Consider the following 15,448-nt stretch of genomic DNA (forward strand, 5'->3'; position numbering starts at 1 on the left):
GTTGTATTTACTACTCACAGAAGCCTGAAAGGCAAAAACTCTGTAGGAACTCCCCCCAGGCAAACTCCCTCTGTTTGTTCACCACTCACTCAGTTCACAACTGGCAGCTTTTTTATAAGTCTGCTGGGTCAAAGCAGTTGCTCCGGCTCAAAGCCTTCCCTCCAATCAACCACTCGAGGCCCACCTGGAACACAGCACTCCCAATTCACACTTTTCAAACAAACTCACACACGGTCAAACAGTCATAGAATCATAGAATATCAGGGTTGGAAGGGACCTCAGGAGGTCATCTAGTCCAACCCCCTGCTCAAAGCAGGACCAATCCCCAACTAAATCATCCCAGCCAGGGCTTTGTCAAGCCTGACCTTAAAAACTTCTAAGGAAGGAGATTCCACCACCTCCCTAGGTAACGCATTCCAGCGTTTCACCACCCTCCTAGTGAAAAAGGTTTTCCTAATATCCAATCTAAATCACCCCCACTGCAACTTGAGACCATTACTCCTTGCCCTTTCATCTTCTACCACTGAGAATAGTCTAGATCCATCCTCTTTGGAACCCCCTTTCAGGTAGTTGAAAGCAGCTATCAAATCCCCCCTCATTCTTCTCTTCCGTAGATTAAACATTCCCAGTTCCCTCAGCCTCTCCTCATAACGCATGTGTTCCAGTCCCCTAATCCTTTTTGTTGCCCTCCGCTGGACTCTTTCCAATTTTTCCACATCCTTCTTGTAGTGTGGGGCCCAAAACTGGACACAGTACTCCAGATGAGGCCTCACCAGTGTTGAACCCCATCAGATTTCTTTTGGCCCAATCCTCCAATTTGTCTAGGTCCCTCTGTACCCTATCCCTACCCTCCAGCGTATCTACCTCTCCTCCCAGTTTAGTGTCATCTGCAAACTTGCTGAGGGTGCAATCCACACCATCCTCCAGATCATTTATGAAGATATTGAACAAAACCGGCCCTAGGACCGACCCTTGGGGCACTCCACTTGATACTGGCTGCCAACTAGACATGGAGCTATTGATCACTACCCGTTGAGCCCGACAATCTAGCCAGCTTTCTATCCACCTTATAGTCGCTGCAACTAGCACCAGTCAAACAAATGGTCACAGCGGACAGACACTCGGATATTCACCCCACCATCTCACAACACAGCACCCCCAAGGCAGCACTCACAGTAGCTCTTCTCGGACGGTTCCCAGACAAACTTCCTCTGTTTGCCTCTCCTGCCCCAAATCACAAAATCTCTGGGGCCTTTGAAAATCCGAAAAGCTCCGGGGCCTCAAAAAATCTGAGATATTGCAAAAACTCGGGGGACTCTGAAAATCCCCGAAATCCAGGGCCTAAAAATATACCAAAACTCCCAAAAGCTCTGGGTCCTCTGAAAATACTAAAAGCTCCACAGCAGGGACTCCAAAAATAAAAAAAATCCCAAATGCTCTGGGATTTCTGAAAATCCCCCAAACCCTAAAATCTCTATGGGCATCCAAAAATCCTAAAAGCTCCATGCCCTTTGAAAATCGCCAGAGCACTAGGGCACCTAAAAATCCCCAAATCCAAAAATCTCTGGGGCTCCAAAAATCCCCCAAATCCCAGAAACTCTCCAACCTCCAAAAAACCCTAAAATACCAAAAGCTGCAGAGGCCTCCAAAAAATGAAAAAATCCCTGAAGTCTGGGTGTGATGTTCTCCTGGTGTTATCTGGACCAGTGATCTGCTAGGGCACTCCAATCCTCGACTCTGGGAGCCAGCTTCACCCTGCTCTGCTGTGATAAACCGCACTCCTGGGCTGTTGACACACAGCCTCTGGCATGTAAGCTGCTCCTTGGATTGTGCAACCAAATGACACTAGCCAATATCTCCAGTCCCAGACACAACCCTAGGAACCTCTGTTTTGCAGTATCCAGGTGTGCCCACTGGATGTTGCAAGCTTATATGAGTTTGTCAATTGAACAAAAAAATTGATATGTACCAGGCTTGTTATCCCAATGGGAGTCTCTGACATGCTTAAAACCAAACACACTGTTTCAGGTAGAATAAACAAACAAATTTATTAACTATAAAAGATAGATTTTAAGTGATTATAAGTCAAAGCACAAGAAGTCGGGTTTGGTCAAATGACATAAAAGCAAAATGCATTTTAAGCTGATCTTAACACTTTCAGTTCCCTTACAAACTTAGATGCTTCTCACCATAGACTGGCTGGTTGCCCTTCAGCCAGGCTCTCCCCTTTGATCAGTGCTTCAGTCGCTGGTGGTGATGTCTGTAGATGGAGGTAGACGAGAGAGCCAGCATGGCAAACACTCTCCCTTTTATCATGTTCTTTCTTCCCTCTTGGATTCCGCCCCCCCTTCAGGGTCAGGTGAGCATTACCTCATCGTAGTCCCTGACTGACCAAGGGAAGGGGGGTGACTCACCCGAGAGTCCAACAGATCCTTTGTTGCTGCCTGGGCCAGTGTCCTTTGTTCCTGTGAAGCTGGGCTGGGTTTGTCCCATACATGCCCTGATGAGGTGTGAACTACCCCTCTGCTCCTGGAGAGTTTTGCCTGGGCTTGTTTTAAGCCATGAGGTCACATTTTCAGCCTCATAACTATATACATGAAATTATAACCTATAACATCACTATAACAACAATTCTTAGTGCATCATGAGTGTTCCGAAGACACCCAACATGACAAACTTTGCATTGGATACCATACAATCATATTATAAGGATGAACATGGAGGTGCAGGGTGTTCCCCCGAGATACAGAGTGTCACACCGGGCCCTCCAAAAACCCGCAAAATCCCAAAACATCCCAGGCCTCAAAAAATCTCAAAACTTCCAGTTCCTCCAAAAATCCAGACCACGAAAAGTCCCAAAAATATCAAAAACTTCTTGGCATCCATAAATCCCAAAATCCCCAGGGCCTAAGAAAATTCCCAAAATCTCAAGTTCCTTGCGGCTAGAAAATAAAATATAAAATAAAAATCCCAAAAGTTCCAGGGCCTCAGAAAATCCCCCAAATCCCAAAAACTTGGAGTCCTCCAAAACCCCCAAAGCCCTGAGACCTTGAAATATCAAGAAAAAAATCACCAAAACTCCATGGTCTCTGAAAATGCCCCAAAATCACCAAAACTCTGGGACGTACAAAAAATGCAAAATTTCCCAAATCTCCAGGGCCTACAGAAATCCCCCAAATCCGTAAAGCTCCAGGGCCTTTGCTGCAGGGCCTGTAAAAATCCCCCAAACTCTGGGGCTTCCAAAAATCACAAAGGCTCAGGGGCCTCTGACCATCCCATCAGATAAAGGGCCTCCAAACATCCCAAAAGCTCTGGGGCCGCCAAAAAATCCCCAAATCTCAAGAAAACAATATATCGAGTTAGTTTGACAGGATCTATTCTCCATAAAGCCATGTTGACCTGTGTTAATTACATTACCCTCCTTTAATTCTTAGCTGATCAAATCTCATATCAGCTACTCCATTATCTTGCCCAGGATCGATGTCACGGTGTCAGGCTTACGAGGACCTGGGTTGTCCCATTTACCCTTTTTTAGCTCCTTCCAACCTTCCAGAGCTTCCTCAAGGCTTCAAGACTATCAATGTGCTGCTGATCTAGTGTACTATTGGCTGCTGTGAGAGGAAGGGGCATCACTGTGGGGGGGAGGGAACATGGGTGCTGTCAGGGAGAGAGGCTGTGGGGGAGGGGTATGCTGGGTGTCACTGTGAGGGGAGGGGCTGTGAGGAGGAGAGGCTATGGAGTGTGACTGTGAGGAGGTGGCCCCATGGGGAAGTCACTGTGGAGAGGGTCTGTGAGGGGGAGGGGACGTGCGGGTGTCACTGTGAGGGGAGGGGCTGTGAGGAGGAGAGGCTATGGAGTGTGACTGTGAGGAGGTGGCCCCATGGGGAAGTCACTGTGGAGAGGGTCTGTGAGGGGGCGGGGACGTGCGGGTGTCACTGTGAGGGGGAGGGAAGATGCATTGTTAGTGATGGGAAAAGTACAGAGAAGGGCAAGAAAAATGATGGCGGGTATAGAACAACTTCCACCTGAGGACAGATTAAAAATTCATCTGATGAAGTGAGCTGTAGCTCACGAAAGCTCATGCTCAAATAAATTGGTTAGTCTCTAAGGTGCCACAAGTACTCCTTTTCTTTTTGCGAATACAGACTAACACGGCTGTTACTCTGAAACCTGTCATTAAAAAGACTGGAACTGGTTATCTTAGAAAAGAGACAATTAAGGGGGCATGTGCTAGAGGTCTATAAAGTCAGGAATGGTGTGGAGAAAATGAACAGGGCAGTGTTATTTATGCCTTCAAATAACACAAGGACAAAGGGTCACCAATGAAATGAATAGGCAGCAGATTTCAACCTAACATAAGCAAGTACTCCTTCACGCCACACACAGTCAACCTGTGGAACTCATTGCCAAGAGATGTTGTGAAGGCCAAAAATATAAGGGCTTGTCTACACTGCTGCTTAAGTCTATGTAAATTATGTTGCTCAGGGTTGTGAAAAAGCCACCCCCTGAGCGACGTAACTTACATCAACTTGAAGCAGTGTCTACACCAATCTATGTTGGTGGGAGACACTCTCCCGATGATACAGTTTCCACCTCTCATTGAGGTGAAGTGCTTATCCCGACGGGAAAGCGCTCTTCACCAGACACACTGCAGCAATGCTGCTGCGCAGATATAGTATGGTAGCATAGACTAGCCCTAAGTGCATTCAAAAAAGAATTAGAGAAGTTCATGGAGGATCCGTCCATCAATGGCTATTAGCCAAGATGGGCAGGGATGCAACCCCTGCTTTGGGTGTCCCTAAACTACTGACTGGTGCTCTATCCTGGATTCTCAGATGTCTGTGAGTGTAGAGAGAGAGAAAGAGTCACACACACACACACACACACATATACAAATTTGCATTTATAATCACTGGAGTCTTGGCACAATGCCCAGCTGATTACACAAAACAAAACAAACAAAAAAACCCTGTTAAATCTGTTGAAAAATAAGAGTTGGTCTAGTTCACACAATCCGTGCACCCAACTAATCCCGCTGATTTCAAAGCCTGAAGTCGGAGGGACTGGGCCTAGCAGCAACGCTTTCTACACCTAGGGCATGAAACTATGGTTGAAACACTGTTTGGATGTAACAATTTATTTGAGAATTGAACAAGCCAATTTAGTTTAATACCAGGTGCATGTTGTATTCTGAAGCAGTCTACAAAAAATAATTATTAGGTTTGTTGAAAAAAGGTAACAAAGTGAACAAATGATGAGGTAAAAATGGAGAATTGTGGTTAACAAAAAACCCTAAACAAACAAAACACGATAAAATATATTAAACATACATGTTTTCTTCCAGTACATGAACATGCAGCACAGCACCCGGTAATACTTTTTTTTCACTCAGTGGGGCTAATTTTTATTCTTATATTCAAAGTCTGTTTGTATTCCTGCTAATTCTGAAAATACACTATGCTACTGTATAAATTAGCATAAGAACACAATCATTTCACTTTCAGTGGTGCTTCTGTATTCTCTGCTGAGAAAGCTCCAACTCATCATCATACATGAAGAGGCTCTCATATTTACATATGGTCTATCACATGTTCTGTCTAGTTTAAGGAACGTGGGGAGGTGGACCCAAAATTCTTTAATCCGGACCTGCCTGGGCCACAACTGTTTTGGGAACCAAATATTTTTCCTAGTTCCAAGTCACTTACTGGGAAATTCTCTCCCCAGATCATCTGACACGATATTGACCCAACCAACTTAACAACAGTGTGATCATATCCAATTACTTCAGCTGGTTGCACCATTTGTGGTGTACTGTTGTTCACCATTTCAATATGGAGATTTAAAATACACCACTAGTTCCTTGGTAGCATGCCCAATAAATTGGAGTATTCTCTCCCGGTGACTGAAATAATTTCCTCTATGTCACCGTGGAGGGATGGGAAAACCCACAAGACTATTTTAGCAAATGGTAATCTGTTTCAAAATCTGATCCACATTGTCCAACAAAATATCCAATCACGTGACCAAATGGTATTCAGGAAAGAGAAAAATCCACAATGCAGAGAAACTTACCAACAGGAGAGTGGGTTTGTGCGGGGGGGTGGGGAGAAAACCTGGATTTGTGCTGGAAATGGCCCAACTTGATTATCATACACATTGTAAGGAGAGTTTCAGAGTAACAGCCGTGTTAGTCTGTATTCACAAAAAGAAAAGGAGTACTTGTGGCACCTTAGAGACTAACCAATTTATTTGAGCATAAGCTTTCGTGAGCTACAGCTCACTTCATCGGATGCATACCGTGGAAACTGCAGCAGACTTTATATACACACAGAGATCATAAAACAATACCTCCTCCCACCCCACTGTCCTGCTGGTAATAGCTTATCTAAAGTGATCATCAAGTTGGGCCATTTCCAGCACAAATCCAGGTTTTCTCACCCTCCGGGCCCCCCCCCCACACACTCACTCTCCTGCTGGTGATAGCCCATCCAAAGTGACAACTCTCTACACAATGTGCATGATAATCAAGGTGGGCCATTTCCTGCACAAATCCAGGTTCTCTCACCCCCTCACCCCCCTCCAAAAAACACACACACAAACTCACTATCCTGCTGGTAATAGCTCATCCAAAGTGACCACTCTCCCTACAATGTGCATGATAATCAAGGTGGGCCATTTCCAGCACAAATCCAGGTTTTCTCACCCCCCCACCCCCAGAGCTGTAGCTCACGAAAGCTCATGCTCAAATAAATTGGTTAGTCTCTAAGGTGCCACAAGTACTCCTTTTCTTTTTGTAAGGAGAGTGATCACTTTAGATAAGCTATTACCAGCAGGAGAGTGGGGTGGGGGGGAGAGAAAATCTTTTGTAGTGGTAAACACCCATTTTTTCATGGTTTGTGTGTATAAAAAGATCTTTTGTACTTTCCACAGTATGCATCCGATGAAGTGAGCTGTAGCTCACGAAAGCTTATGCTCAAATAAATTGGTTAGTCTCTAAGGTGCCACAAGTACTCCTTTTCTTTTTGCGAATTCCAGTGTAATAACCTCCTCTCCAATTTCATAGTGTATATCTAATGATTCAAAAGTCAGGAGGACAAATTCTCCCACTGCGTTTTCCTATGATCCATACAAACCTGCTTTACTCAACATCACCTCATTATTATTTTCAAAAGTTTTAGCATCCTTGAAATGGGGAAAAACAGGCAGCCTTTCCATCCGCTCAGCAGGAAAAAGCCCCAAAGTCACTTTTTCAAGAACTGGAAACTGGGATTTAAGATCAGAACGATCACACTGGCTTTGGGATCCACTCAAATTTCCCCTCTACATCTGTGACACTTTAATCTCCAGTCCTTACAAGTATGTGATTCCTAAGCACGGAGAGCAAAGAACAGTGTGTCACATGACACTTTGGGAGGTGGAGGGACAGAATAAATTCTAAAGCCGGAGTGGTGAGGGAGTATCATGGTGGTGATGGGGAAGGAAAGAATCCCTCCAATCCACCCCGTCTCCTTTGTGTATCACAGGCAGAAATGACACTATTTTTTTGTCTCCCTGCGCCTTCTCTTTGTTATAAATATATTTTAAATGAGAAAAATGGTACAAAAGTAACAACTTTGTGCACTACCTGGAGAAAGTGAGAATAACAAGGAGTGAGACAATCTGTCCACAAAGGGTGAACTCAGTTACTCTGACAATCACTCTACTAGTGGGGGAACAATAATACTCCTGGGGGAATTCTGTGCCACTGTGCAATGCAGAATTTTGCAGAAATCAATGTTTTTTGCACACAATTTCCTTTCCCTTGCAGAGAAATGGGCTGCAATGCTGCTGGCCACCAGCAGGGGCCACTGGACCCGGCTGAGCCCTGATTGCAGATAGACGACAATGTGGGGGTGGGGACGACAGGGGAGAGAGTAGAGAGTTTCCGGCAGCTGCAGTTCACCGCACGCCCAAGGGAAGGAGAGGGTGGTGTGCAGGAAACTCCATACAAGCCTGGGACCCAGCAACAGGCTGTTTCTCCCTGTGGATCCCTGGCCAGTAGGGGGCTGGTGTCTGGGCTGGGAGGGCCACGGCTGGGCTCTGAGTGGTAGGGGGATGGGTGCCTGGACTAGGGGGGGCCACGACTGGACTCTGGAGAGAAAGGGGATGGGTGTCTGGGCTGGGAGGGCCTGTGGCTGGACTCGGGCGGGAGTGGGGGGTTGTGGGTGTCTGGCCCCCCCTGCCTGGGCTCTGGGTAGTACAGGCAGAGAAACTGGAACCAGGTTGTCATAGGGGTTTCTTTAATTCTCTGCTCCTGGGGGAAATTTTGTGTGTGTCTGTATTGTTACAGTCATACTTGCTGACAGGTATTTTGAAATAAGTTACCAAAACAATTGAAACTGGCATGATCATGTAGTGTTATTTTGACAAATAAAATTTGCAGAATTTTCAAATATTGTGTGCAGAATTTTTATTTTTTTGGCACAGAATTCCCGCAGGAGTAAATATAAATGTGATGCTTAGGGTTGTCTGAACTAGGAAGAGTGATGGAGGTTAGGTCAGCTTAAGGAGAAATGTGCTAGCTAACCCCAACCACTTTACCAGAGCTGCTAACTCCATGGAAAACCCTCATTGAGACAAGGTCCAAGTAGATTTTACCTCTATGTAGCTAGTTGAGGTCACCCCTCTCTCCCTATCTGGGACTGATGGACATTCTTGTCAGGAGGGGCACACACTCCCATGACTTATACAGTGAAGCTACATATCAAGGAATTGATAGAAAGCACGATGGGCTTCACCCCAAAGAAGGGTGAGAGGCAAAAGCAGGCAACTCACCTGAGGGAGCTGAGGGACCACAGTGAAGCAAATGGTGCAAACAGCTTTAAAGCTCACTATTGGAAAATAGCAAATGTATTATAAAAAAAAAACCTTCGGCCAGCAGTAGCCAAACTATTTATGGGGTTACTCTCCTTTGTGGATCCTCTGATGTGTAATAAGGTGCGAATTCTGATTGAAACTTTTCCCACACACTGAGCATTTAAAGGGTCTGTCTCCCGTGTGGATTGTCTCATGTCTAATAAGGTCTGAGCTCCGAGTGAAGCTTTTCCCGCACTCCGAGCATCTGTAGGGTCTCTCCCCAATGTGGGTTCTCTGATGCTGAGTAAGGTTTGAGCTGTCAGTGAAGCTTTTCCCACAGTCAGCACAGGTAAAAGGTCTACTTCCCGTGTGGATTCTAAAATGTGTAATAAGGTTTGAGTTCCGATTGAAGCTTTTCCCGCACTCAGAACATGTAAAGGGTCTATTTCCTGTATGGATTGTCTGATGTGCAATAAGGTTTGAGCTCACGCTGAAACTTTTCCCACACTCGGAGCATTTAAAGGGTCTCTGTCCTGTGTGGAGTCTCCGATGTCTACTAAGATGCGATTTCCGATTGAAGCTTTTCCCGCAATCGCAGCATCTATAGGGTGTCTTGCCCATGTGGATTCTCTGATGTGTACTAAGAGCTGAGCAGCTACTGAAGGTTTTCCCACACTCAGTGCAGGTGTTCTTTCTCTCTCCTGTGGGGATTCTCTGCTGGGCTGCGGTTTCCTGGAGGTCCTTGCCACTTCCCCGACAATCCCCCGGCTGATTTCCCGGCTGCCCCTCTGGCCAGTGCTGACTCTCATGCCCTTTTCTCCGCTCACGACTCCAGTGAACGTTCTTTTCAGATCTTTCTGGAAACATCCCGGGTGGTTCCTTGTGCTGTGTATCTCCCTGCGGAGGATTCTCCTCCTCGTTCTCACTCACTGCCCCATCACCTGCTGCAACAGAGAGAGAATCCAGGCATGAGTCGTCCCCTGCTCTGGGGAAGGGGGAACAAACCAAAATAGCTGCTGGAGAGATGGAAAAAATCAGGGGCGGACTCCTCCCGAACCTTTCCCCAGAGGAGAGAGGACAGGGTCAACCTGCCTCCAGGCCGGGGGAAGGGCAGCCAGGGAGGGAGCTATGCCGATGTCAATGAGGGTGGGTGCGAAGCTGTGACCTCCTTCATGAGGATGCATCACATGCTGGGGACAACCCTAAACTCAGAGTTCACAGGGTCTTTATAGGGAATCCCAGCGCCCAGTGACAATGAGTCCTACAGAAGCGGATTCCAGTGCATATGCCCAGCCTGTCCCAGACAAAGGAATGTTGTTTTCCTGAGGCACCTTAGAGACTAACAAATTTATTTGAGCATAAGCATCCGACGAAGTGAGCTGTAGCTCACGAATGCTTATGCACAAATAAATTTGTTAGTCTCTAAGGTGCCACAAGTCCTCCTTTTCTTTTTGTGGATACAGACTTACACGGCTGCTACTCTGAAACTTGTTTTCCTGTGTCTCCAATGGAAATTGAACCAGGTAATTCCTGGGAGGACAAAGAAAAGCAATCTACATATGCCATAAACCAAACCATCAAGCTAAACCAAGTGCGTGGTGGGGTGGGGGTGGGAGGAGAGACCATTTAGCACTCATGACGGGGAATGCAGCCTGCACACCAAGGAAGCCTTCCTGGCTCTTGGCACAGAGACAACAGACTCTGGGTCACATACCCAAAGGCAGACAGCCATTCTGGCATCCATTACCTAGGGGACAAAGGGGGAGCAGCACCCTTTGAGATCATGCAAAGTGGATCTTTTTGGCCTGAAAACTCAGGGTAGCTGGAATGGACTACAGCTGAGAAACCTGCTGAGACAAAGATTGGAACTTCCTGATGTTTTAAGTTTGTGTCACGAGAAAGAGTATTTCGTTTTGTTTTACCCGTAACCGTACCAGTGTCTTCTATTCTTATTTAGTATCATTGAAATCTCTGGTCTGTTAATAAACTTATTCTTGTTTTATTACAAAACTATCTCAGTGCTGTGTATTAAACTGAAGCATGAAGTCATCAACTAAACTACCAGGCTAGCGTGGGCTGTGTCTCTTTGGAGGCAGCGAACTTAACGAGGTCTGTGAGCAGACAGGTTCAGTTTTGGGGCGACCCAAGACGGAAGGGCTGTTGGTGCCACCCTGCCAGGAGTAGCCAGGCTGGGGGAAGCCAGGGGGAGGCTGTCATGCTGTGAGCAGGCGGCTGATGGCAGAGCTCTGATCCAAAGTGGCACAGCACAGAACCACCCAGGGTTCCAGGGCAGGCAGTGACAGAACCCCTACCCGTCTGGGTGAACCCCCAAAGCATCACACTGCTGTAGTAGGACAGGATTTTCACACAGCTTGCTACTTGACTGAGGTTTACACTCCAAACACAGTTTTATTATTTTCTATTTGTTTATTTCAACAGAACAAAACGAGGAATTTTAAAGTAAGCAACAGCAAAGTAACTGCAAAGTTACAACTGGCCAGATTGGAGGCTGATCACGCAAGTTACAGGTCTATTTGGGTCTATTTGGCACTTGTTAGGCCTCAGCTGGAGTCCTGTGTGCGTGTCCTATTTTGGTCACCGCTGTATAGAAAGGATGTAGAGAAACTGGAAAGGATCCAGAGGTGAGCAACAAAGATGATCAAAAGGATGGAATGCAGCCATACGAGCAAAGGCTGAAGGAATGGGGTCTATTTAGTTTGGAAAAGAGGAGACTGAGGGGGGACATGATAGCGGTCTCCAAATACTTGAAAGGCTGCCATAAATAAGATGGAGAAAAGTTGTTCTCTCTTACCACAGAAGGCAGGACAAGAGGCAATGGGTTCAATTACAGCATAGCAGGTTTAGACTAAATCTCAGGAAAAACATCCTCTCTGTGAGAACAGTAGGACAATGAAACAAACTGCCTAGGGAAGTCATGGAAGCTCCTTCACGGGAGGTTTTCAAAAAGAAGCAGAAGAGCCATCTGTCTAGGATGGTTTAGACACAACAAATCCTGCATCTTGGCAGGGGGTTAGACTAGATGACCCTTGTGTTCCCTTCTAACTCTATGATTCTATCATCAGAAAGATAAAGAGTGGGAAGCTGCAAAAACAGCATGTGGACACTAAAAATGGAAAGCCACACAGTGAGACAAAGAAAGTAAACATCAAACATGGGAAACGGACCAGAGAGCCAAACACTTAAGATGGGAGTTGACGAAGGAGACAAAGATAAGATCAGAAAGAAACTCAAGAAAAGGATAGAGAGAAGGTGTATAACCTGGACACAGTGAATAAGCATGGACAGATCTCAAAGCCCACAGGTACTTCTCTTCCCAAGGAACACCCAGATGGACAAACTATGCCCTACTTACGAAGATTCAGATTGTATCGAGGAATGCCTTACTACTTTTGGGGAAAGGTGTGGAGGTTTATGACCAGTTATTCTACCTTTTTGCACACGAACATTTCACAAGAATATGCTCTGATGAAATCAGAGAAGCCATTGAGGATAAAACTTTAGGTTCTGTTCAGGAAGCAGCCAATCTGGCTGACTCCTATGTGCAAGCCAGAGCATCTAGTGAGCACAAGACACAGAAAAAAGGGCAGAAGTCCAGGATAAATAAGGGATCCAGGTTTACCCCTGGGAAAAGGGAGGGGTTGAGAGCAATGTTCCCTCTAATTTTTTCTATCCATGTGCGGAATTAATTTTGTTATGTGCACCAATATTGAGGTAAAGTTTATTACATATAAGCAATAAACAGGGCCATCAAACTTACAGGGGTGGGATGGGGTGGGGAGATTGCTCAAATGCAAATTATTCTGTTTCCCCACAAACAGCAGTGGAGGAAAGAGCATGGAGCTTCTTTTACCACCGGACTCCATGTCACCTCACAGCTTGAATAAACTTGACTTTGAGGGGTGACCCTCAGAAGAATCCATTTCAAAGGTTACTGGTCTATAAAGATGGGGGGACTGGACCTAAAGTGATAAGCAATTGAATCCACTGATTGTGGATTTTTATAATACAGTAATATTGTGTACAGAGTGAGCTCTTTTCTGACAGCTAATGACACTGGCGATTAATATCTTTGCGAAATGTCTGTATTAACAGTGTATGAGTACATATGGATACTCAACGATATTATGCTTTAACGTCTGTGGCCAAACAGGGAGAAGCCGATTCCCTCCGAGGCAGGAGAGAAGGCAGCTATCTACCTGTCTCCGCTGTAAATTAAGCATGGTAGAACCAAAACACCCTATTTACAAACAGGGGGGTGGAAAGTTCACAGGAAGGGAATGAGGACATCCTGCCTCTTGAAACACTGAGCGCAGGAGCACACAAAAGGCAAAGTATGATAAAAATGCCTGTCGATACTCTTTGGACGTGGGGGATTTAGTATTAGTGCGACAAAGACAAAAAGCAAACCTCCTAGGAGGAACCCTACGAAGTTGTAGAACAAGAGAATGATCCCCAAAGTAATGCGGTCCCACACTACGTGTTATTCTATGTTAAAAGGCTTAGAGCCTGTCACAATAGAGAAGCAATTGTGACTACGGTGTGCTGTGAGGAAGGAAGGTCTGAGGCATCCTGAATGCCAGGGTGACTCGTCACTTGGCAGGACTGAAGTATGCACAGAGCTAATACCCATTCAGAAGGCAGAGATCTTGGCTGTTCTGCAAAGCCGCAAGCAAGTGTTCTCAAACATGCTCGGGATGACTCATAAAATATTCCATAGGATTGACACGGTGGGACCCCAGCCTGCCTCTAGCAGGGCATCCAGGTAATGTACAAAAACAAATTTGTGAAGAAGTACAAAATGCTGGATACAGGAAATTAAAGAGTCTGGCAGCTCTTGGGCCTCTCCTGTGATGTTGGTCCCTAAAAATGCTAAGCTGCGAGGTATTGTGTTGATTCTAGAAAACAGAATGGTGTCACAGTCCCTGATGCATCCCGTAGGCCAGAGATGATGAGACGTTAGACACTTTGGGTGAAGCAAAATACCGTAGCACAATTCATCTCGTCAAATGGTATTGGCAGATTCCCTTGGACAACAGTTGTGACAACCAGGATCCAGTCATGCCAAGGGGAGAACAGGAGATCCGAACCACAAAGAATAAGCAACTGAATCAACTGGTAGTCATCTTGATCGATCGGTCCTTCAGCGCTCATTTAGATTGCGCCGATCACAATAGTAGCTTTCCATTCTTCTCTTATCCTTCCTTCTCCAGGTGCGGCCATGTCTCTGCATGATAAAATCTTCCCATCTCTTTGGAGGTCGGCAGAGTGGTCATTTCAGTTCCCGTAGGTACCTCTCAGCGACAGCTACAGTTCATCGATTCTCAGTGAGCCTTGCTATATTCCCCTGCCCATCGCATTTTACTGTACCTACTTTCAACAATGACGTCCTGCACTCCACTCTGCTGTCTGATGATATCATTGGGGAGTTGGTCCCTGATTAAAATCCCCAGAATTCTTCTTTCCATCGCCCTCTCCATGACAGAGGGGTTGTTGCTCCTCTATCTCGGTAAGTGCCCATGTTTCGCTGCCGTATAACATTGCCAGCACTACTGTAGACTTGAAGAAGTTGGCACCTGTTGCCTTGTTGATTTTTCCTTGGAGAACATCCTTGATAGAAGTGAATGCACGCCAGCCAGCTTCCTTTCTTTGCGACAGTTCGCCTTCCTGATCGTGGTGCATGTTAATTTCTTGGCCCAAACAGACGTATTGCTCAACAACTTCTATTTGTTCCCCCTTGACTATTATTTGGGCTTTTGGCAAGGCCTCAAACCGCATACATTTCGATTTAGAGCGGTTCGTTTTCAGTCCGACTTGGCTGCTTTCTGTGTTGAGCCCTTACAGCATTTTCTGTCGTTTGATAGTGTTTCTGGCAATCAACACGCTATCATCCACGAATCTGAGGTGCTTTAACTGCTCTCCGTTGAGGCTGATTCCACCCTTCCAGTTCATCCACCTCATTACCATTCTGAGGCAGGCTGCACACAATGGTGTTGTGTATAAACATACGTCAAGTGAGGTGTTTTAGGAAAGCCTGTAATGCTCTGAATGTTATGGTCAGTAGGGTCTGTATACAGAGTCTGATTATGGCTGCTGCTGGAGCAGCTCTGGGGCCAGCCACTGCCCGGCAGCTGGCCCCAGGGACTACCCGAGCAGCAGCCGGTGTGGCTGGCCACGGGACCCGCCCGAGCAGTGGCCCGGGGGTGGCCAGAGCAGCCTCTGCTCAGCGTTCCCCAGCTGCTGGCTCCCTGTGGGCTCCCCGCTAAGATTTAATCAGGGGTATTTATAGTAAAGGTCACGGACAGGTCACAGGCTGTGAATTTTTGGTTGTTGCCTGTGACCTGTCCATGACTTTTACTAAAAATACCCATGACTAAATCATAGCCTTAGTCATGGCCCCCAGGGGGCTCAGGAAAGACAGTCATGAGGGCCAGGAAATACTGAAAGTTTTATTAGGACCTAAATAAAGAATATCTCATTGCCTCAGGCCCTGCGCACTCTTATCCCTCAAGGGCAGGGATTCTCTGTCAGCCTCTTGAAACACACACCGTGAAGGCTGAACACCCTTCCATAGGTCTGTTCTTACTTTTAGAGT

General features: G+C 46.2%; 1 protein-coding gene across 5 annotated transcripts in view; it reads right to left on the bottom strand.

Moving 5' to 3' along the window:
• The window catches only part of LOC311513657 (uncharacterized protein), a 30,310-nt gene that overhangs the window by 3,572 nt on the left and 11,290 nt on the right, over positions 1 to 15,448 (bottom strand). For 2 of the 5 annotated variants that reach the window (XR_014709761.1, XR_014709762.1), the window contains exon 7: positions 8,815 to 9,779. Coding sequence is in view for 3 of the 5 variants with exons in the window: in XM_084615629.1 (XP_084471755.1) it covers positions 8,941 to 9,779 (839 nt within the window). In the remaining 2 variants the exon portion in view is untranslated. Of the gene's footprint in view, positions 1 to 4,888; positions 9,780 to 15,448 lie in introns of those variants that run through there. The other 3 variants (XM_084615629.1, XM_084615628.1, XM_084615630.1) reach the window with 2 other exon arrangements.

The sequence above is a fragment of the Lepidochelys olivacea genome (genome assembly GCF_965140295.1).
Source record: "Lepidochelys olivacea isolate rLepOli2 genome assembly, chromosome: 27".
Lineage (NCBI taxonomy): Eukaryota > Metazoa > Chordata > Testudines > Cheloniidae > Lepidochelys > Lepidochelys olivacea.